At 42.2% G+C, this 22,638-nt stretch overlaps 1 protein-coding gene across 1 annotated transcript in view; it reads right to left on the bottom strand.

Annotated features, from left to right (window-relative positions):
• Fancd2 overlaps nucleotides 1-22,638 on the bottom strand; it is an 82,014-nt gene that overhangs the window by 1,721 nt on the left and 57,655 nt on the right. The window contains exons 25-35 of the mRNA XM_050187506.2: nucleotides 19,983-20,096; nucleotides 19,723-19,851; nucleotides 14,248-14,366; nucleotides 13,143-13,256; nucleotides 12,399-12,644; nucleotides 11,582-11,719; nucleotides 6,771-6,861; nucleotides 6,602-6,673; nucleotides 5,669-5,707; nucleotides 2,673-2,822; nucleotides 1,114-1,260 (exon numbers count right to left, since the gene is read on the bottom strand). Of these exons, the coding sequence (XP_050043463.2) occupies nucleotides 1,114-1,260; nucleotides 2,673-2,822; nucleotides 5,669-5,707; nucleotides 6,602-6,673; nucleotides 6,771-6,861; nucleotides 11,582-11,719; nucleotides 12,399-12,644; nucleotides 13,143-13,256; nucleotides 14,248-14,366; nucleotides 19,723-19,851; nucleotides 19,983-20,096 (1,359 nt within the window). The remainder of the gene's footprint in view (nucleotides 1-1,113; nucleotides 1,261-2,672; nucleotides 2,823-5,668; nucleotides 5,708-6,601; nucleotides 6,674-6,770; nucleotides 6,862-11,581; nucleotides 11,720-12,398; nucleotides 12,645-13,142; nucleotides 13,257-14,247; nucleotides 14,367-19,722; nucleotides 19,852-19,982; nucleotides 20,097-22,638) is intronic.

The following is a 22,638-nucleotide window of genomic DNA, read 5'->3' as shown; positions in this document are numbered from 1 at the left end:
CGTGCAGCAGGTTACCTCTAAAACACAGCGATAACTGGGTATGCGCTCAGTTGTGGTGACAGCCATGTGTAGCTATGGCCGTGCTAAAAAGGACATGTGTGCCAACTTGCCTGCCACTTCCTTACCCCCCCCACCACTCTCTCGTGCGCTTGATCGCGTGATCGCAACCCCTTCTCCTTTTCCCCTTGCTCACATCAGAAAACTGTGCTCATCAAGCTACCACCCCTCTCAGCTCATCCTCGCACGCTTTCACTTGCACCCAAAGCGCACTGGGCACAATAGGATCTTATTACACTTAGACTTTATACAGAACATGACACTGCTATGCTTTAGTGGTAGATCTTGCTCGCACGGCGCGAGATTTGTCATGCGTTTGCAAGCAGCCACTTGCAATTACACCGTTTGACTATGTCCACAGAAGTTTCCATCCATTGTCTCGGTATCCCTTCAGAGTGCTACTGAAATTTCATTATATTGAAATTGTGTACAAACACACTTAGCTATATTGAGGTGCTGAATACATAGTGTAGTTGCAGATACAGTTGTATGCCCTGCATTCTTTTCTTCCATGCCTGTCATAATTTGTCATCACCACCATCAGCCCATTTTATGTTCACTGCAGGATGAAGGTGTATCTCTGCGATCTGCAATTACCCCTGTTTTGCACCAACCAATTCCAACTAGCGCCCGTGAATTTCCTAATTTCATCGACCCATCTAGTCTTTTGCCATCCTCGACTGCACTTCCCTTCTCTAGGTACCCATTCTGAAACTCTAATGGTCCAACGGTTATTTAACCTGCACATTACATGATACATGACCTGTCCAGCTCTATTGTTTTCTCTTAATGCCAATTATAATATCGGCTATACCCGTTTACTCTCTGATCCAAACTGCTCTCTTTCTGTCTCTTAACGATATGCCTAGCATTTTTCGTTCCATCGCTCCTTGTACAGTTCCTTGAACAATGAACTTTCATTCGCAGGCCCAAGGGCAAGGGCCCACACTGGTGAATTATGAAAATGTGAAAGATTCTTTTGAAGAGCAATTATCCCAAACATTAGAAAAGAATTTAGCTTTACGAAGTTGGCCTGGATTCCCAGCCACACATTACCTTCAGGTCCCGGTTCTTGAGGTTCCCCACCCAGAAGGCTTCCCGACAGTGGTTCACTGTCAACATGGCCTTGACACGAAAGACGAAGCCCTCCAGCGTCTTGCGCACTGCGGGCACTTGCCCTGTCAGTGCCACATCTTTCACTAGCTGCAAGCAAGAAAAGGCGTACAAAGCGACTATTTTTAAACAATCAATGTATGTTCAAACAAAGCACATTATGGCATCGACACTTTATCTATTGCCATGGTAAAGTGGTCATTCAGACTTGGTGCAACTGTCTTACAGGAAGCCACCTGACTGTAGTTTCATGTAATTCTGTTGCACTAAGGGCCTCTGTAACCCTGTCCTTTGTTACTGCTTAGATATATTTTATGTTACACCTCTAAAAAACACAGTGAAAGTGTTGAAATTAAGAAAAATTGAGCACACTGCACCTTTACAAGATGTGATAGTACTGCAAGGCTTGCTACTCAGCATGACTTGGCACTGAATGCACCGGTGTATATGGCTAACAACATTTTTTGTGCAGTGCCATGCACACCGTGCATGGCACACCATGCATGGGACCAACTGCAATGCATGCTCACTGACCTGGAGAGGCAAAGCCGAAGGGTGGGTCTAAAAATTAATCTGCAGAAAACTAAAGTAATGTTTAACAGTCTCGGAAGAGAACAGCAGTTTACGATAGGTAGCGAGGCACTGGAAGTGGTAAGGGAATACATCTACTTAGGACAGGTAGTGACTGCGGATCCGGATCATGAGACTGAAATATTCAGAAGAATAAGAATGGGCTGGGGTGCATTTGGCAGGCATTCTCAGATCATGAACAGCAGGTTGCCGTTATCCCTCAAGAGAAAAGTATACGTATAACAGCTGTGTCTTACCAGTACTCATGTATGGGGCAGAAACCTGGAGGCTTACGAAAAGGGTTCTGCTTAAATTGAAGACGACGCAACGAGCTATGGAAAGAATAATGATAGGTGTAACGTTAAGGGATAAGAAAAGAGCAGATTGGGTGAGGGAACAAACGCGAGTTAATGATATTTTAGTTGAAATCAAGAAAAAGAAATGGGCATGGGCAGGACATGTAATGAGGAGGGAAGATAACCGATGGTCATTAAGGGCTACGGACTGGATTCCAAGGGAAGGGAAGCGTAGCAGAGGGCGGCAGAAAGTCAGGTGGGCGGATGAGATTAAGAAGTTTGCAGGGACAACATGGCCACAATTAGTACATGACCGGGGTAGTTGGAGAAGTATGGGAGAGGTCTTTGCCCTGCAGTGGGCGTAACCAGGCTGATGATGATGATGATGCACACCGTAATGGCACAGCTCCATGAACGGTGTCACCCATAGACACCAACGTGTCCACTGCTGAACCACATGAAATCTCCCTAAAGTGGCCATACCTTTAAAAGTGATTGTTCAAGAATACCGCCCTAGGCGCCCAACACACTGTGTCTCAGCCTGGCATGGCCAGCACCGGAACAAACTGCACATGCCCCGTCTTTCTTGCATGACACAGGTGCATTCCCAAGCCAAACGGTGCACAACCTCTTTACCTTCGAGTGGCTACAGATGTGCTGGAGGTACCGAGTGCTCTGCTGGAGGTTCTTGAGAAGAGCCTGAACTTCAGCGGGATGGGACTTGAAGAGCGAGTCAAGCAAAGGCATGCCATTCCGCAAGAAGGAATCCAAGAACTGGCGTCCAAACTGTTGGCAAACAAACAGTGCGAGTAAGGATTAACTTTAAAGGAACCCTGCAAGACCTTTTCTTCAAAACTGAAAACACCTTGCAAAGCACACACTCACTCCAGGCTGTTTCAGTGAGTGCCTTTCAGTGAATGTGCTTCTGCAGAAATCTTTTAAAACAATCTAAAAATAAGTGAAGTATTAAGAGTGCAATGTTTACTTTTTCCATTCCTCCTCAACACAATGTTTCCGCTCCGCTGCAGCAGTGCCAATAGTGATTCCCTGTGTATTGGTCCTTTTCTGACCTTTTCTTCTTTCTGCAATGCCTTTATGGCAGTCCTTCATGGTTGGCACCAGCAAAGGTGCCTGACAGCAACAAAGGAGTTGTGACAGAACAGATGAGACACAAACAACCCCTACTTCCCTGTATGCTAAAATTTTGGAGAGATGTGCAAGTGTGTGCAAGATTCTGTTCAGCAGTAACTGCTGGTCACGAATGATCACACAATGGCTGGTGCCCATGGGCTCTTGTACAGGCCTGTGACGCCATAGATGGGGCGTGATAGAGGGGGCCTCAAAAGCCGTATGAGAGATAGAGAGTGCAATCTTCTATCCGAGAGTGTGGGCTCCCTGCTGCATTCAGCGGCATATTTAGCTCTCATGTTAATGGCGACATTGTCTACAGATCATAAACATTCTCTTACCATGTTCAAAAAGTCCTGCAGTGCCCTCTAAAACTATCTAACTGGGAATTTAAGAATTTGACCTTTCGGTCTACTCAGTGTGGTAGAAATGTTAATACAGCAGAGTTCTGTTAATTCGGTTTTCGGTTAATCCGATCTCTACCAAAGGTACTGGCCTGCGCCATGCATCTCTATGGGTCCTAACTTTTACTATTTCGACCCTAAAGCTGGTCTTCGCCGGAAAGCTCAAACTTGACCAGTCAGAACGCACACACGCACACACCCTATGGTGACCCCAGTAGCGACTCCTTTAGTGGCAGCATCTGCCTTGACAGAGCTTAGGGGACAGTGAAAGTGGTAAACACACATCATCTCCCGTCGAAAACGGCTATTTTCGGCCTGCCCTAGGAGGATTTTCAAGCAATAACTTTAGCTCACAAGGTCTGAGCACGGTATCTACCCGACTTTAAGGTGCACCTTTCTCTCTTTTGTTCAAGAAATTTGGGCCGGAAATTGCCCTTCATGGCGCAATCAGACACGAAACCAAAATTGCCTTTGTGACGTTCATATACTTTACCGTATAACACTACTGTACTGCGGTAAGGCTGACTTTAGGAAACCGGCCACCAATGTGCACCACATATTAAAGACCCTCGCCCATTTTCTCGCTAAAGAATTGGGTGTGCATTAGATTTCTACTTTGTTTAGGCGCTCTATGTAATTTCTACATTAGTTTTCTACTTTGAACAGTTAGAAAGAGGGCGTGCGTTTGATTTGGGGCCATGTAAAGGTAAGGCAAATACTGCCGAATGAATTAGTGGTGCATTCTGGCATTTCTTCTGCATCTTGTTTAATTCGACCCACAATTTAATTCGATCAGTTTCGCTCGTCTCGTCAGGGTCAAATTGATGGAAGTCGACTGCACTACACAATCATACAGCACAATTCTGAATTCCAAGCATGCTGTTATAGTTGTGTAACCACAGGCCAATGCTGGGGCGGGAACAAGGATGACGACTAGTAGCTGTCACATGAGAGAACCTTCTCGACTCCAAAACTGGGGTGACAAGTCCTTCATTGCTCTCGTCTTATACTAAGCATACAATAAATGTAGCTGCGGTACCTCCAGAGCACACAAGTCTTTAATTTCGTGCTGTTCCACTGAGTGGTCGAACACAGTCTTAAATGTGACAGTGTGTCATGAGCTAGAGGTGACAAATTCGACAACTGACTCTGCACCATAATGGGTTTCTGCAGAGGCTTGGAGGCTAAACCTTTCACTGCCACTAGGGCCCCCACCCTCACTCAGCCCCTGCTACTCCCGAGTACAGTCGTTTTCAGTTCACAGCGATCTGCCTGTCTCTCTAGAAGCAATTGTTGCAAAAAAAGAACAATGCGTACCGGTTCTGCTATCTATGAAGAGGTCATCTAAACATATCATTTTTTGTAAGTTCAATTTCTGACTGCAGGTTGAGCAAACGCCTTAGTGTTCTGTCGCTCTGTCTCAGCAGGGCAGCCATGGTGAACCATTGTGGCAATTTCGTCTGCACCCTGACAGGCAAAGAAACTTATGAACTGTTGATGATTTATGAATCAGAAGAAACCGACGATGAACAATCAGTTTCTATGTAGTATGAAATGTCCACTGAACCAATATGTGAAAGAAAAGAAGAACAATGAGAAGAAACGACAGCCAGGGCCAAGGATCAGACGGGCAGCTACAGCCATAGCCAATGTGGCAAGTCCATGCGTGTGGGCTTTGGGAAAGTAAGGAACTTATAATCTGTTCACAGATGCTTAAATGGAAGAAAGCAATGACAAAAAATAGCTTTTATCCGGCACAAAATGTAATTAAACGAACTTCAAAAAAAATCTTGGCAGGGGCTGAGGAGCAGTTAAAAAAAAACATTTGGCAATCGAAAGGTTAAAGACTAATAGTTCATTGGCATAGATCATGGAACACCTAGTCATCCTGATAATCTAAAATGGATTTCACACTCAAGGCATATGTTGGAACCCATAAATGCAAGCCAGACTAAAGTGGCAAGCAAGGGAGGTCTCTGAGTCACGCCAATGCCGAACTCACTGCATGGCGGATTGTCTGCATTTTCACAAGCTCACTTCCAATTCCAGGTACATTTCATGTGCACATGCTTAGTGCCAACATAAAGAAAGAGTGCTTACCTTCAAACAAACAGCCATGTTCTTTCGCACTGATAATTTCTGAAACAGTAGAGCAGAAGCAAAGTGAGCAACTCTCCTAAAGAAATCTTCAACCCTATATTGTCTGAATGCAACAGCAGGATCCATGAGACAAAGAGGAACACAATCATTCTGTAATTTCTCATGCTAACAAACAGATAGATAGGCATGGCACGTGATCACAATCACAATTTAATTTTCATTTACGTGGTCTACAAGGACCTATATAATAGACTGCGTAATGCCTTTTCATAACAGGTGTCTTGGTGAAGACCAACTCTTAAAAACCATGCAGTAGAGATGAAGATACTTTTTCTGTCAAAACATAATTTGTAGCAGTGGGTATCATAATTTGCATAACATCCGATGAGATCACTAATTAACTAGAATTCACAACCCATTTCACTGACTAAGCATTCTTCATTGGCAACATGCATGCAGTAGTGAATAGCTCAGGATTAACTTTGGCCACCTAGGTTTTTTTTTTTTATAGTCCGCCTAAATCTAAGTATACATTGTCATTCTTGTGCTTGCCCCTATCGGAATGCATTCACCATGGCCACCCTTTAATTTAATCTTAGAATAACTGAAACAGATCTTGAACATCTGACTAAGTGCGGCGAAAGATGAGAAGAAACGTTATGCAGTTATGTACTTTAATTACAGGGCTTTACGTGCCAAAACCATGATCTGAATATGAGGCATGCCGTAGTGGGGAAATACGGATTAATTTTGACAGCCTGTGGATCTTTAATGTGCACCCAATGCACAGCACACAGGCGCTTTCGCATTTCGTCCTCATCGAAATGCGGTCATAGTGACCGGTATTTGACCCTGCGACCTCGTGCTTAGCAGCGCAACACCACAACCACTAAGCAGCCACGAAACATGCACATAATGTATAACAGCGCTGACCTTTATGACCTCCACTAGCTTGTGAAAGATCTCGACAGCTAGGGTCCACTTCTCAAGCTGCTTTACCTTTTCCTAGAACAAAACAAAACAAAGCAGGCACTCACTTTAAATTTAATCTCCATCTTTGTAGTGTAGAAGCCAAAAGGTTTTCTTGAATGAGCACCCATACCTCTTGGTTCGTGGCCAATTTTACAGAGAGGCTTTGGACACCATCAGCCAGGTTGGAGAACATTGTCTTGTAGTAGACATTGAGAGTAGACCTGAGGAACAAAAGGAAAGGTTATTCGTAAAGCACTTCCACAGCAATGGGCCATTATACACTGACGATTGGCGATCCAAACCTGACAAAGCTTCTCTGGGTGCTTACTGTAGTATCTCATATGAGAGCTCTGGAGAACCTTAGAAAAACCTTTATCGAAGAAAGTTCACATATACATAAAAGAAGGAAAACTTGTGCTTGCTATATATTAAGATTTCAAGCAGCTTATATTTTTTCTTAATGGTAGGTGCCGTGAGTGATGCTGACTTCAAGTATTGCTGGCACTACATTATTAGACACTTGAACAAACTGCAGCTGTTCACGGTAATTTTCAGAACAATGAGGACAAGGAAAAGCTAAGTTTCCTCTCAGCTTGGTGATGCAGCATGAATTAAAATGCACGTTGTGTGGTCATGCGTAGCAGATGCAAGAAATGTACTGCGATTCCCGAGTACTTAGAATGTAAATAAATCCAGCTTCCAGAAGTTGCTGCACACGTGAGATGGCACAGCCACAAGACAGTTGTAAAGCACAAGAATTAAGATTCTGAATCACAGCGCACAACATTAAGTGTGCACTGACACTGCACAGCTGATTACACCAGTACATGCTCTAGACGCAGCTAAACAGAACATGAAAAGAAAAGGAAAAGCGCTACGTCTATTCGAAGCTTCACTTAAGTGAAGGATACAAAGACATTTTAATACCGCATTATTTCATGTGTCAAGTGATATTGCGGTGGAAAAAGAAAAAAAGTGTCCAAGGATTACGATACTCCCTAGTGCAAAATTTGAGCGCAGCTAGCTCTATACGTGTTTTCATTTTGCAATTGAGCCTAAGAATTTGAGACCAAAATCACCGCACCGACTGGCAGTGGGCCAGTGCCATTAGTGCCTTCGCAGAGGGAGGGGCAGTATGGGAACGCTGGCATGAGTGGCCAGCTGCTAAAGGGCCCTTCACCAGGTCTGGCCATTTTGAGCTGACAAGCGCAGAGCATACAATGCGCGCCTCAACGATCGTGTTTGCAAAGAATTACATTGCTACCCGCTGCAGAAAGGTCTGAAATTTCAATCCGAATGCTGTTTTCCCTTCTCCTCGCGGCCGCTACGCCTACGTACTTGGGTCTGCAGTGTGGTGACACGTGACTTAAAGAATTATTCAAGAGAACATCTGTTATCTGCGTGATCTGTTGCTTGAATTGACGAATTGAAGTTCCAAGAAATAATAAAACACACAAACAGAATGTTTGCGTGTTTTTTGTTTTACTTCATACCGAAGCAAGAAAGATGTACGTCCGCTTCGTCTGCTTGTTTGCACAGTCGTGTAGTCACGTGTGCAGGTACCGAAACTATGCCATTTTCTACCGTGTTCCAGCGCGTGATCATGCTCTGCGATCCGCTTGTTCTGCCTCAGTATTCGTGTAGCATTGAATTATACTGCTAGTCAATTGTCCTTGTGCACAGTGCGCAAAATCGTGCGCTGCGCGAAACCAGACAATCACAACAGCTCGTGCACAGCAGAGAAAAAAAACTAATAAAGGCGGGGCACGCGATCATCACGCGATCCTCAAGGTCTGGTATGGGAGAACGCAGAGAAGTAATTTCGCTTGCGAAGGCTAGACGGGGCGAGTGGAGCGAGTGTCTCGCCTCCTAAAATCATGGGTTCGTGGCACTGGAATATTTATATCTCGGCTATTAATGAGCCGATTTGAAAAATTTTGCGGCAGAACACTCCCTAGAGGACACATAACAACTTTCAGAGTATAACCAAAATTTGCTATGGGGCTTGGTGAGGAGCCCTTTAAAGAAGACGATGGCGAATGCACGAGCAGTGGCACAAGAAGTGGCAGGAGCGCATTCACGCGGTTATGCCGAGGGATGCTGACAGCGCTAGCAGTGGCACAAGCGCGTTTGCGTGGTTACGCCGAGGGACGCCGACGCCCAACCCAGGAATGGGCGCCTAAGAGCTGCGCTCTAAAAAGAACTTAACTGTGCTATGCTTCAGTTTTTGCAGCTTGTTTTACACAAGGTACGTATTCATGCTTGCAAAATTGCTCCAAAATTTTGCAAATGTTATGAATAGTATTATTACTGCCGACATCATTGTCATTAATACTCTTACCTTTTCTTGTGATCACGATTTGCACCTTCAGAGACTGACTATGCTGATAGCACCCATTATTAGCATAAAATGTGAAATGTCGTGTTTTTGCCCCTTTCATTTTCCACCACAACACAAAACCCAGAAATGAACACACATAAGCTTAGCAATGTGAATGCCACAAAGCTGTTGACTGATGTAGCGGTAGGGCAACCGTCTAAGATATAGGGCACCCTTGAACTATCACAGCATTACTTTCTCAAAAGGTTGCCAAAGTGCTTCTGTTTTATATGCAGTATACCAGCTGGTGCAAGCCATGGGAGTTTCAGCTCCACTTCACAAAAGGAATGGTTCAATTAACTGAAACAAGCAATAATTATTACTACCGACGGCCGACCAAGATTGGAGGCCTCTTTCCACTTATCCAGCAGTTCTGTATGACCCCCAAATTATGCATGTTGTTTTTAACTGCACATTTGCTTACTAAAGGACCTCGTAATGCCTCTAGTGCCAGTGAAAACGCCAAAATCAGAGTATTTGATATTTTAATTTGCTTTTGAAATCAGTTTCCCCATCGACTGCAGCGTTATAAATAAACAATTTTTGGCAGTGGATGGGACGCAAAGGCTTATGCTGTTCATTTTGCAAAGTTCGGCATAAAGAATATATTGTGTGTTCATGCTATACATGCAATGACGACTTTAAAAATAAGAACATGTCCTGTGATTCTTACAGCTAGAAAGAAGTAACAAATTTCTGCAATACAAATTAATTTAGTTTGCAATGACACTAGGTGCACTGTCCAACATTCTACACTCAAAATACAACACAAAAATAAGCATTTGAACATAGCCTACACTTATGAGCAGTGTATAAGGTTACTTCTTTATATTTTTGACAAGCATCCGATAGCTATTTATAATATTTACTCTGCATGACAACTATAGATGGCAGCACATATCAAGCAAAGCTATGAAGGGAAGGCCACAAGGAGAAGAAAACTCCTTGTAGCGCAGGATATATGCCACATTTTGATTGGAAGCAGCATAAGTCCTCGCTGGGTGAGCAAAATACAAAAGGGTATGCCTCTTTCTGTCGTTTGCTTTTATACTGAGTTCGGGAATTCAGTAACTTCTGTATGGCCGCGTCTATATTGACATCCACTTCAGGATAACACAAGAAATTCATTGTGATGCAGAACTTGGTGGATATAAAATGGTTGCAGGGCCCCTTTAAAGGAACACTAAAGGCAAATACTAAGTTGACCTGGATTGTTTAAATACAATTCCAGACACCTTGCAACACTTGTTTCGTGCCAAGAAAAGACTTAGTTTACGAGCAAATTGCATCTGAAGAGTCCGAATGCCTTTTTCGAAACTTAAACCTCCCGCCACCCAACCGGTGGAGTGGTGACGTTGCCTATGCCATCACCACCCTTTGCTGCCTTCGGTGAGCAATTGGCGCCTGACAAACGACAGTACCAAGCCAAGACAGAGCGGTGGATTCGCCGCTGCAGCTGTTTCTTGGTCAAGTGGCATAGACCATTCGGGCATCCTGCGACATCACATGGAAGTTGAATTCTCTAGTACTTGCAGTTTGTGCGAGTTTCGTGAGCCAGCAAAACCAGCGCAGCACTACGCAATAACGAAACCAGTGAAACCCGAAAGCATGGGCGGTGCTTTCAAGCAAAAATGAAACCCTCCAACCTCCCACGTCGTTGTCTATGGGTAATTTCAATTAGTTCTTTTTTTCTAAAAAAATGAAATAGAACTAGACACGTAGCATTTTATTTAGTCTTATAATACAATACAAGGATGTTTTTTCCAACGAATGGTTGAGTACTAGTGACAGAATTTAACTTAAGAGTGCTTTCGTCATCGGGCAAGTGCTTGAATGTCCCAGGGGAGTCTCTAACCATGTCCTGCATTTACCTGAATTTCTCTATTAAGGCTCTGTTTGCGATAATATTGATGCCTTAGAGATTCTAGAACACCAACCTGTCACTTTAGCTCAACTTGATACTTGCCTTTAGTATTCCTTTAAAGGGGCTCTGCAATGAAATTTTTTACCATATAGAAAGCCTCGTTGCAGATAGTATAGATATAAGGCAGCCTTTGGGCAAAATTTTACATTTCAAAATACGAATGAATGCCTTATGAAAACCTAGCAAAAATATACATTTTTGATACTGAAGCTGATAAAAATAAATGTTGCCATCAGCGCTCGCCAGAAATTATGCAGAAACAAGAAAATTGAAAATCCTTGCAGCTCCATGACACAACCTCCGAGATCAGGCGGCACCTGCAGAGTGCTGAAAATCTTGTGGGATTTGTGTCACACCTGCTGTCAGCCAGGTGCATGCATCTTTGGCTAATGTACTATATTTAAAAGTTGTCAATAACATTAGGCAATTACCTTCTCTGCAGCTTTGCCAGGATTGCTTCAACAGTACAGACAACTTATTTACAACAAATTCTGCAAAAGTTAAATTTAACTGCAGTTGGCCTTTAAGCTTACCCTGTTGCATTCCTGAGTCAGTGTGTTCTGTTTAATATCTACTCATCTGAGCGAAGTACACAGCATTCCAACCGCAGCGCCAGTAAATGGCAGTGGTGCCTTACTTGTCGAGTGTTGGAAACTGCTTTGACTGCTCTTCCTCCTGCTCAGCTGGCGGTGATTCGTCCAGAATACTGGGCAGGCAGTCAGTCACAAGTTGATGTAGGCTCTGAAGTACACACTCAGACTCCGACAGGAATGTGCTGCGTCGTAAAGAAAAAAAAAAGTGAAGTCAGCATTAAAAGAAGTATGGGGGCCACAAGTACGACAAAAGGTTAGAAGTACGGAAGTTCCCATCAGAGAGGTTGAGATTTGTGCAAGGTAAGCAAAGAAAACCTAAACAAAGTGCTATTGTGTTCATCTTCTGAATGCTTACTGTCTATTTCCTATTTCATTCAGTCGTGTCAAGCATCTATGTTAGTTCTGCAATAACAAAATTGACCTCTGGACTTCGAGAAGTCAGGCAAGTGTTCCAACATTATAACAGCAGACATCACAATATATGGAGAAAATTGAAAGCTTAGTGCAAACTCCATAATACGTCAAGCTAAAAGTGTTATGATGGAAAAAATTTATATATATATATATATATATATATATATATATATATATATATATATATATAAGCAAGCAATCCGGTGGAGACAGAACTAAGAGGACATGGCTAGACACTGAACAAGCTGAAGTTCTAATTCTCAATTAGAGGAGTGACTTAAACATTACTTAATTGATTGAATTGGCTTCTATTCTCCTGGAGACCATTGCTGCATCCCAAATATCTTTCTTTCTTCAGTGGCACACTTTCCAACTCTCCTGAGTTGGTGCATCATTTAAAGCAAGAAAACTGGCGAAAACAAAGTAAGGCAATGAATGACAACAGACCTAAGCATAACCTGAAGGCACTCGTTGAAATGGGCACCCTGCGGCCTTTGTGGCACATTTGATGAGCCGACACGACAGAGCCAGTTGCGCCGAAGGAAGCCCTCGGCGACATCACGAATGCCACGCTGTTCCAGTGAGTACATCTGAGCACGGTCAGCAACTGTGCCCAGAAGTCGCAGGAGAGCAGTTGCTCCTGCTGGGTCTGTCACGGACTCGGCAAACTTGGCAAAGTATGAGAAGGCTCGCCTAAAAGGAAAAGGAAGTCAGAAGTTGCTATAAAAATTAAATAACTGCAAAGTTTTCTATGCCTGAAGGGAAAAACTGATGTAGAGTACTAAAAAAGAAAAAAAAGAAAGATCAGCGGGAAATTATGACTGCAGTTGCTTCTAAATGTGCCACCAAGAGAACTTTCAACACTTTTGCAGGTCACTGAATTGTCACGTTTGAGATTAATGCAGGTTCCACCACAGGAGAGCAACAAGGTTCTTATATTGAAATAGGCGGCAAACAGGAGGAGATGACCAGTACAGTAGTTCTTAGAAACATACAGGGCATGCTGTGGAAACTAATATTGTTGGTAAGAGCAGCTAAAGCATGTCGTTATTACCTAATAATACTGAGAAATGTAAGTTGTTACTTATAAATTGGTACTTATAAACAAACAAAAGATTCTTTTCTGGCATTTCACGCAGCAGCAGGACTTTGCAAGAGTGAACAGAAGTGTTCTAGAATGGTAGGACTCACTTTCCCAGCGCCATGACATAGGCCTGTGTCAACTGTGTTGTTCCAATGCGGTCAGATATGGAACGGAATGCTTCACACAGCTGGTCTCGACTGTCGCTTGTCTCAAAACCATTCCTGCCAAATCACATTACAACTTGCTTATCAGGCCGCAAGCACAATACACTTGAACCTTCTTATAACATTGCTTCCGGCATGAAAATACAATTTTTGATAAGCATAGATTTTACACTATGGTAATCAGCTAGAAGCATTGCATATTTGCTGTGTTATGCCTAATAATTTATTACATCCATGTATGTCCTAACGACATACATCTATAAATACACATACATAAATGTACAAACAAGTTCATGAGGAATACACTGCTGCAAGCATGTTTACAGCAGCAGACAAGTGGAATACATGGTCACTGCAGTAAAAGTTGTGTGTGCTTGGGTTAAAGACAATGTCACAAGCTGTTGCCACTAGTACGACACCTTACACTTGTAACTTCCGGCCTCATATGTGCATGCTAATACATATGTTAATGCTATGTTAAAGCTCTGTAATCTCACTATACATGCAAGGCATTACCCCCTTTTCTATGCTAGAATACTAACATACCTCGTCTCAAACTTAGCAGGCGATGCTGCAGAAGCTATTCCAAGCCCAATCATTAGAGTCTCGCTCCACAAACTTTGCAGTTGCAATTGTTGATCTGCGACGCCTTCTATGGAATAACTACTTCACAGGTTACGACTATAACTCGAGGACGTAAGGTTACGTCAAATTATGTGTTATTTGTGCGCCTTGGTGCTTCCAGCATACTACGTTTTGGTTGTGAGCACCAGCGGTGCGATGTGGACATTGGCCACATTGACATCTCACTTCACAAATTGGATGATAGATAGGTTCAGATCTTCGATGCTTTTCATGTAATAAATACGTAACATTTTGTGACACACGTCCATATTGTTAATTGGATTGCATGACCCATACTTATCTTCTCATGCACGTGACACACTACTTTATCATTGTAAATGTGAGCTGTCAGAGAAGTCTCCCTAGCCATTGTAGCAATGACTGCTATGTATGAAACAAAGTATAATTAAAGCATCAGACTTACCATGAAAAGAAAGCATTCAAGCAGGTAAATAACAGAGTCATGCAAGATGCTGTCTCCTTAGCTGCGCTTGTAAACATGGATGCTGCATCAACAATGCCGTCATTTTGGGATATCAAGTCCTGGAAACAAAAGCAAAAATTTAAACAGTGTTAACTTTCTTTCTGTGCGTATGCAATTCCCATCACTACAAACAATGGGAGTCCGGGCACTTTGATCGCATAGTAGCCGCACAAATAAAGTGCTAGCAAACAATATTTTTTTCAGAAACTTAAGAAATGTTAGAACACCAAAAGAAAGAGAAATTTTGAAGTGATGATGCTGAGAATTTAGCATGGTCACTGCAAGAGTTCTGTCTTGGAAGCCTCAATAAATTTCAGTTATTTACTGCTAAGCCAAACAAAAAAGCAAGTTTCACAGGATCAGATTAGAATACAAAAAGATAAGGGCAGCATCAACAAGACAAAATAATGCTGAAAACATACTTTTATTATTTTTTGTAATAATGAAACAATGTGGGTTCTGTGGTCTGTGTGAATGGGCAGGTGACAAAGTGATGCAATATGAAAGGCCTTCAGAACATCATAATTAGACATGCCATTAAAGGCTAAAGGGTGTGTTCAAATAAATTTGACCGGGCATGTCCGGCATCCATTCTTAATTGACTAAAAAAAATTTTTCTGTCCGAGTGCCAAGAAAGCCAAAATCAGTCTTAGTTCTTCAGGAAAAAGTCTGCCTTCACAAAAAAACACACGGAAGTGCCCAGTCGGCCGGAAACTCTTTGTAAATTTCGACAAATCCGCATTTTGGTTAGCTCCCAAAGAAAAAGTACAGTGTCTACTGCTCTAAAAGTACTTAGTGATTGAGCATGGGTCAATAGCATTAATTCTTGTTAATTATTACAAAGTACGACCACTATGATGGGGGCAAAAAAATTGTAACAATGGAACATTGCACAATATTGGTCAAAGTCGAGATTCTTTTCTTCTCTCCGTATTTATGAAGGGCACGGTGTTCAAAATTTGTCAGCCTGTTGCCATAAATGTCATTGAAATTTGAGGCAGATATCTTTGCCCTAGGTAGCACTAAAATTTTATGAGAGGTGCTTAAGTTTAGGCCTATTGTTAAAAGGACCCTGAAACGATTTTGACGATTTTTTACAAATGTATTGAGTCGTTAGAGTAGGTCCTTCTGATCATTAATTGACGCATCTAAGTGCTTCGCGTAAGGCGTGTAATTTATTATAAGGTTTTAAAAATGCACATTGCTGCGGTCGCAGCACACTGTGCGGCGGAATTTTAAGTCGCCCCTACCCATATGACGTCAGTGGGGCGACCTATCCGATTGGCTGACCAGGGCGCGCGATCGATAATTTTTCTAACTTTATGGTAAACAAATGATGTTTGTAATAGTTGGAATGTTAGTTAATTTGTTTTTATAAAAAGAATGTAACGTAAAGGGAGTGCACAAGAACAATTTCTCAGTACACTTAAGCACTTCCGGCACACAGCAAGTGCCGTCTGCTTGTATTACAACGTGCTCTGTCTTTGATGAGAGCACCGCCGTCAGTGTCGGTCTGTCTTTTCGCGAGCGCTATGATTCGACTTTGTTGCGTTGTGGACTGAACACGTAGCGACTAGCAATATGTCAAGCTGCAACATCATGTCCCTCTGCAAGCCAGTAGACGAGCGGGCTGGCTGCAGCGCATCCGACTGCCGCTATCCGATCGGCGCCAGGATTTGCGCGATTGCGGCCGTCACTTTACACCGGAAGATTACTAACGCAATAGTGTTTCGCGAGTCCGGTATTAGGGTAAACACAAGTGCTAGGGGACAGGGCCTGGCCGTGTCCCCTTGCGTGTCGTTTCCTGTGATGAACAGAAGCACAAATGTGAATGGTCTGCACGGTGCAGTCACCTGGTGGCACAGAGCTCAGCCAGACACAGTAGCAGTAACAAAATATATACGTCTTTGCTGCTGGTGTCAATTTTTCGCAGGAGTGTAATCGTTAACACATTATTTTTGTAAATGTTTAAAATGTTTTACACTTGGTTAGAGCAATATTAGCTCTTTCTTTGGCTGGTTAAGCTCTGCGCCTACGGGTGGCTGGACCGTGGAGACCGATCGGATAGCTCACGTACGTCTACGCTAAAGTTCCTTCATCAGCTTGAGTTTATGCCTCAACCGTTCCGTCGAAATGTTCAGCTAGTGTGTGGTTACCAGAATACCAGACAGGTTCGGGTACTGCGACAGAATGCTCGCAGCGCACACTGCTTCAATAGCTCTTGCTTGGGGTTGACGGCCAAACGGCTAGCAGAGAGGTTTCGCGCGGGTGGGGGTGGGCTCCAAAACAACCGGAAGTGGACGATGTGATGTCGCATTGTGACGCAGAACCAGTGAAGGCGGAGCTTAGCCCCGATCGCTCGGCGAACGAGTTGAGGAGGAAAAGCATGGCTAGGGAGGAGGGTAACTTGTAATCACTTGTAGCTACATTATTACGTAACGCTTCACTTAAATTGTGGTGCGAATGTTCTACTTAAGCTGTACCCTACGCGTCTACAAAATTTGTCCGAACCGTTTCAGGGGCCCTTTAAGTTAGCAGTACTTTAAAATAGGGGTGTGATCAAAATTTTGGAATACGAATACTGAATAATGATAGGCACATGCATTTATTAGCGAGTTCGGAACTTGTAAAAAAGTGCACCCTCGCTGTTTACAAACACGTGCCCCTTGCTACTGAAAGGCTGGCTTTCCTGCACAGCTTAGACGTGTAGTGGCTAAGCATGTTTTACAGGCGAAATTTCACCAGAAGATTGAAATGCAAAATTCAGCTCCAAATTAGACACTTTCTCAGATTAGATAGAAATAAACACGAACAACCATATTTGCTCCCATACAGCCAACAATATATTCAATTTGTTTCGAATATTTGCACACCCCTACTTCAAAAATTTTTAAAAAAGACACCATCCTGAATTTTCTTTAAGATTTCCAAACTTAAAGGGACACTAAAGCGAAAAATTATTTCTTCTGCATCAGTAAATTACCGTTCTACAACACCAAAAACACCACTCTTACAACAATAAGATGTTTGGTAAGCCAGAAAAAGCGCAAGAACGAAATACGGGTGGCGACGCCTACTTATGTTCCCGCACCTGGGGGCTATGACGTCTTGGATTTCGATGGCATCTTCTAGGGCCTACTAATTATATATAGCGGTACAGATTGACTACATTGTGTTCTAAAGGAACCAAATATGAAACATGGCAAGTTTCGGGAACCTTTATTCAGCCAATGCGGCCCAAATGCGAAAACATACTTTGGAATCCCTGACGTCACGCTGACGTACCGGCGCTGGGGTTTCGGGGCGAAATTCAAATACTGATACTTGGACCTTCATTTTCTCATCTAATAATCATACTATTTTTTTTAAATGACTGCCTGCAGGGTTCTCAAACAATGCTTCATTAGCCTAAACTGATTTATTGTTTTGCTTTAGTGTCCCTTTCATTTCCATGTGCTTCTTTTGTCAAAAAATTTTGAGCAATTTTCACAAATCAGTATCAAATTTTGGCTAGAGCCTAATGTTTACATGCACCTTTTCTCAATAATGGATAATAAGATAACTGCCAAAATTGCTTGTTATATTTCGTATATGGCTCTCTTTAAACAGAACCTAAAAAAAGTGATTTGTACATACAGCACGCAAGAAAAAAAATTGTTTTTTTGGCACTGGTTATGTCTAATTAGAGATGAACCTTAGGTTTAATGCTTTTGGTTAATATCATATTAATAATATTATAATATTAGAGGTTCAGGTTGTTGGCAACACAATGCACTATCAGCTGCAAAAGTTTCACGGTGATCGGATAAGTACTTTTCTAGATAAGGTACATCAAATTCATAAAAAATCAGAAAATGTCATTCCGAGAAATACACGATGTTACGTAGGTGGTAGCCCACTTCAACTCCCCATCTTCTTCCAGGTGAAGCTCACCTTTCTTGCATTTCTTGCATACAGTACACGATTGAAAAAATTCCCAAAGGATCTTAAAGGTAATAAAACAAAGCCTGGATGTCTTTGCTTTGTCGAGGTTGAAACTACCACATGGAGAACTTTCACCTATATTTAAAAAGCGCACGCTACGACGTACATTGTTGTTGCTGCTCTTATTGTTACCAGTATTGTTCTCCACATATTGATTAAGTTGAGACTTTCTCTACCGCGTCCACTTTGCATTATTTCTTGGCATGTCGTGGCACCACAATGTACTAAAATAATCTACAACAAACACAACACGAGGGCAAGACTGCGCAACACACCGAAGAATCAGCAGCGATCATGCAATACAGTGCAGCAACACCCCCTCAATGGCAAAATTTCCAGTGTCAACTTACAAACTATTGATATATTGCCTACAGTTTTCCTAACAAGTACAATTATATGATATAAAATGCAGAAATGCAGCACCAAAAGCAAATGACATGGCACGTAAACGCAATGCACGTCTGCTATTTCTAAATCCTAGTGGGTGTGACTTTTCGTGCGATGTTTAAATGGCTTGGAGTGCTCATTCACAGTTGCCATTGTACTGGCTTGCTCCTCAGACTTTGTACAATTTGACATAATAGTTCTGCAGAAACTCGCAAGGTGGAGAGAAGTAATTAATAAAGGGAAAATTGAGACATCCAGCCAAGCATAGCTAAGTGTTACAAAGGAATCCCATACGGGTTCCACGAAACCCTTGCCGTTGAAGAAAAACTTGTCCTGGTCCGGGCCTCAAACCTGGGACCATCGCCTTTCAGGGGCAGCCAGCTTTGTTGGTGAGCTAACCATCTGAGCTAACCAGGTGGCTAGCAGTGGCAGGACAAAGTCGAATTTATTGACAACTCGAAGCAAAGGCAAGAGTTTGGCGTAATAGTTCTGCGGAAACCCGTAAGGTGGAGAGAAGTAATTAATAAAGGGAAAAATGAGATATGCATGCAAACGTAGCTAAGCGCTACAAAGGAAACCCATACGGGTTCCTTGAGAGCCTTGCAGTTGAAGAAAAATTTGTCCAAACTTTTTCATGTGCAGAATTTATTTTTCATGGAACATGATGAAATATTCGTAAACTTGAAGAATGAGCCTAAATCCGTAAAACCTATGGATAATTCAGGAGAGCTGGCAGGTATGGGACAACCTAAAAACACAGTGGCAATTGCTTTTCAATTCACAGAAAAATTGTGCAGGTGCATCAGCGAGATATCTCGGCCCATTTCCATGATGTCATGGTGAAGGCAAACTTCTTTCAATATCGATGTCCAGCCCAGAACATATTTTTCGAGTGCAAAGACACAGAGAGGGCAGGCACAGTGCGGTTTTTGTGGACAGAGCTTGTACCGAATTCTCAGGTTGTCATTGTGTGCAGTAATTTTTGTATGAAACTCTATGCTTGAATATAGACGCCCATGCAATGGCTCTTGCGCAGCTGGTTACCTGAAAGTACCCACTGACATCCTCCAAGAGGGAACACAGGTGGGGCACCACGGTGACCATGAACTTGACCACGTCGGGCTTGGGACTGAGAGCCAAGTTGGAGAAGCCAACATCACGCGGCACCTTGGCCTGTGTGCGACATTCAAACAAAACAAGAACATGCCTCATAAGCATGTTGTTGTGTGAAACCAGCAAAGCACAATGGTTGCACCAGAAAAGAGACATCGGTTGTTTAGTAAGCATTGTGGAAGGAACTACACCTTGAATGGAAATGCACGCTTTGGTCCACTGGAGGGAAGAGCCCAGTCCAGCTTAGCAGCCAGCTCTCCAAGCACAAACAGAAGCTCAGTTGTGGTGAGCTTTGAAGATGATGGCTGCAATCATACACCAGATCAATCCGTCGTTAAGCCATGGTATTCTCCAACAAAGCCTTTAAAGAGACACTAAACAGAAACACTAATTCAGCCTATATTGATAAAGCATTTTATCAAAACTCTAGTTCAGTTATTTTCCCGTAATTGGTTGATTGTTAGAAAAGAAAATGAAGGTCAAAGCTTCATCTTGTTATATGTCATGCCAAAACCCCAGTGCTGGCACATCAGTGTGACGTCAAGTATTTCAATGAACGTTTTTGTCTTTTTATTTTGTATTATGGCTCAGTAACAGTTCTTGAAATTGGCTAAGTTCAATCTTTGGTTCCTTAGCAATACAATGTAGTCCATCTCTGCTGGTAAAAAATTAGCTAGGCCCGAGGAGATTCCATCAAAATCCATGAAGTCAAGGTGAATAATGGGCTAACTTCAAGGTGGTGTCACTATCAATCTAATTTTTATGTCTTTTTTTTACTTACCTACCTGGCCTCTTCTCAAAATAAGAGTGGCTTTTTTAATATTGTAAAAGGGTAATGTAGTAATACAGCTCAAATAATTTCTCTCTTAAGTGTCCCTTTAATAACGCACATACATGGCAATGGCTCCGCACTCGCAATGAGTCATCTACAATTGACAGAAGGGGTACGCAGTCAAGTAAATGGCATTTGGCCTTTTGGAGCAGCTCTTGGAGCAGAAAAAGTGGCAGTTTGGAGCAGAAATTCATGCTTTTGGAGCAAAAAAAATTTAAGTTCACAACAAGTCAAACAGTAATGCAGAGCTGCAGCTTACAGCTGTGGTGAATACAGAAAACTGCATGGAATCGAGAAAACACCATGTAAAATTTCATATTATGAGAAATATTGCATTCATTATTGACTGTATATTGCAGAAAAATGCAATTTGTCTTTTCCATTTTTCTTCCACTTTTAGTTCCTTTTTCTTTTACAAGATGAAGTTTACTGCAAATTAGGTCATTATTCTTAATTCTACACTTCAATAAAGAAACATTCAATTCCTCCTAGGCTTTCCTTGGCTTCGTAGTCTACTGTTTTCACATGATCCTTTACTAAACTGAGCACCTAATGCCCTCAGGATCTTCTCACTTGTGACAAATTTCTGAATTTAGGGATGATGTTATGTTAATATCTGCCAATTGTTAAGAACACATAAACTATGTATATCAGGCCATAAATTGAACTCTTAACCACACAACTGCAGTCACTGGAAGGCAACACGAACAATTTCTCTAACTCAGCAATTAGAATTGATAAAGGTGCAAAAAATTTGTTCTATAATCGTGTCTTTTTGTTGTTCTTCCCCCCCCCCCCCCCCTTAGGTATAAGCAACCCTAAAGCCATGTGCCCATCTAAGAGTAAGGGCTGAACCTCATTGCACAGTTTTTGTTGTGACTAATGTGCAGTGATGGCTCTGCAGGCGTCGTTCCGAAGCATGCGGTCGCTGTAATTGTATCACCGCTGGTGGTTAGTGGTAGAAAAAAACACCATGTCACGACGTCTGTGTGCTTTTACAAGTGCTTTCAGTGGTGGGATGTCTTCATAGGAAATATCATTGAGTATTGCACACACAGTTCCCCAGCCTTCAAGAGAAAGACAATTTCTAAATGCAGTGCAAATAACAACTAGGGAAGGCAATTTCCGCACACAAGTTCTATAACTGAAAAGTAAGCATATGTGCATTGAGTTCTGCCCTTGTGGCTATTTTAAGTCGCATTCTGTAATTGAATTGTGTCAATCAATTGAACTTTCATGAACATCATAAAGGCGCTCACTCGAAACATGTTAGCCAACATGACCTGTTGTGGATACTCACAATAGTTTTCATGCAGCAAATACGTGACGATGACAATTTAGAAAAAAACAATTACTATACAGGGTGATCATGCAGATAACGTAATTCTAGTCTGCCAGAGATGTGGACATTACTTGCACGAGAATTCGAAACACCTATTCAACTAATTACCAAGAATTCACAAATTACCTTCTAAATTAGTTACCTTACGGCACATATTGCGATTCACGAATTGTAGCCAGTGAGCTTGCAAGGCTTATCCACTTGGAATGAATTTCCAGGATGACGCCAGTTTGGAGATATTCACCATCAAACTCACCGTAAAAATGCACTGATGTTCCACTTACTTTTTTAACAAAATGCTCTTTTATGCATTGAAGCACACAAGTAACTGGATCGCCCACATGTTTCGTTGAACACTTTGGGAATGAATATCTCGAAACTGCTCTCATACTGGAAATTCATTTGAAGTGCATACGTCCTGAACGGCTACAATTTGTAAATTGCAATATGGGCCATAAAGTAAATAATTAAAAAGTTAATTTGTTACTTTTAGTTAATTAGTTGAATATGTGTTCCGATTTCTCATGCAAGTAATGGCTGCCTCTTCGAATAATCCACCTCAAAGACAAGACTAATGCTACCTGCCACAGGCTACCTTTAAACATTCCATAAAACTTAAAAAGGATCACCCTGTAGTTTCCAGCTGCAAGAAAGATTTCATTAGATACAGGTT

This window comes from Dermacentor andersoni, chromosome 2 (assembly GCF_023375885.2).
Source record: "Dermacentor andersoni chromosome 2, qqDerAnde1_hic_scaffold, whole genome shotgun sequence".
NCBI classification, from domain to species: Eukaryota; Metazoa; Arthropoda; class Arachnida; order Ixodida; family Ixodidae; genus Dermacentor; species Dermacentor andersoni.
Note: the sequence above shows the minus strand (reverse complement) of the source record. Positions and strands in the feature narration are given on the sequence as shown.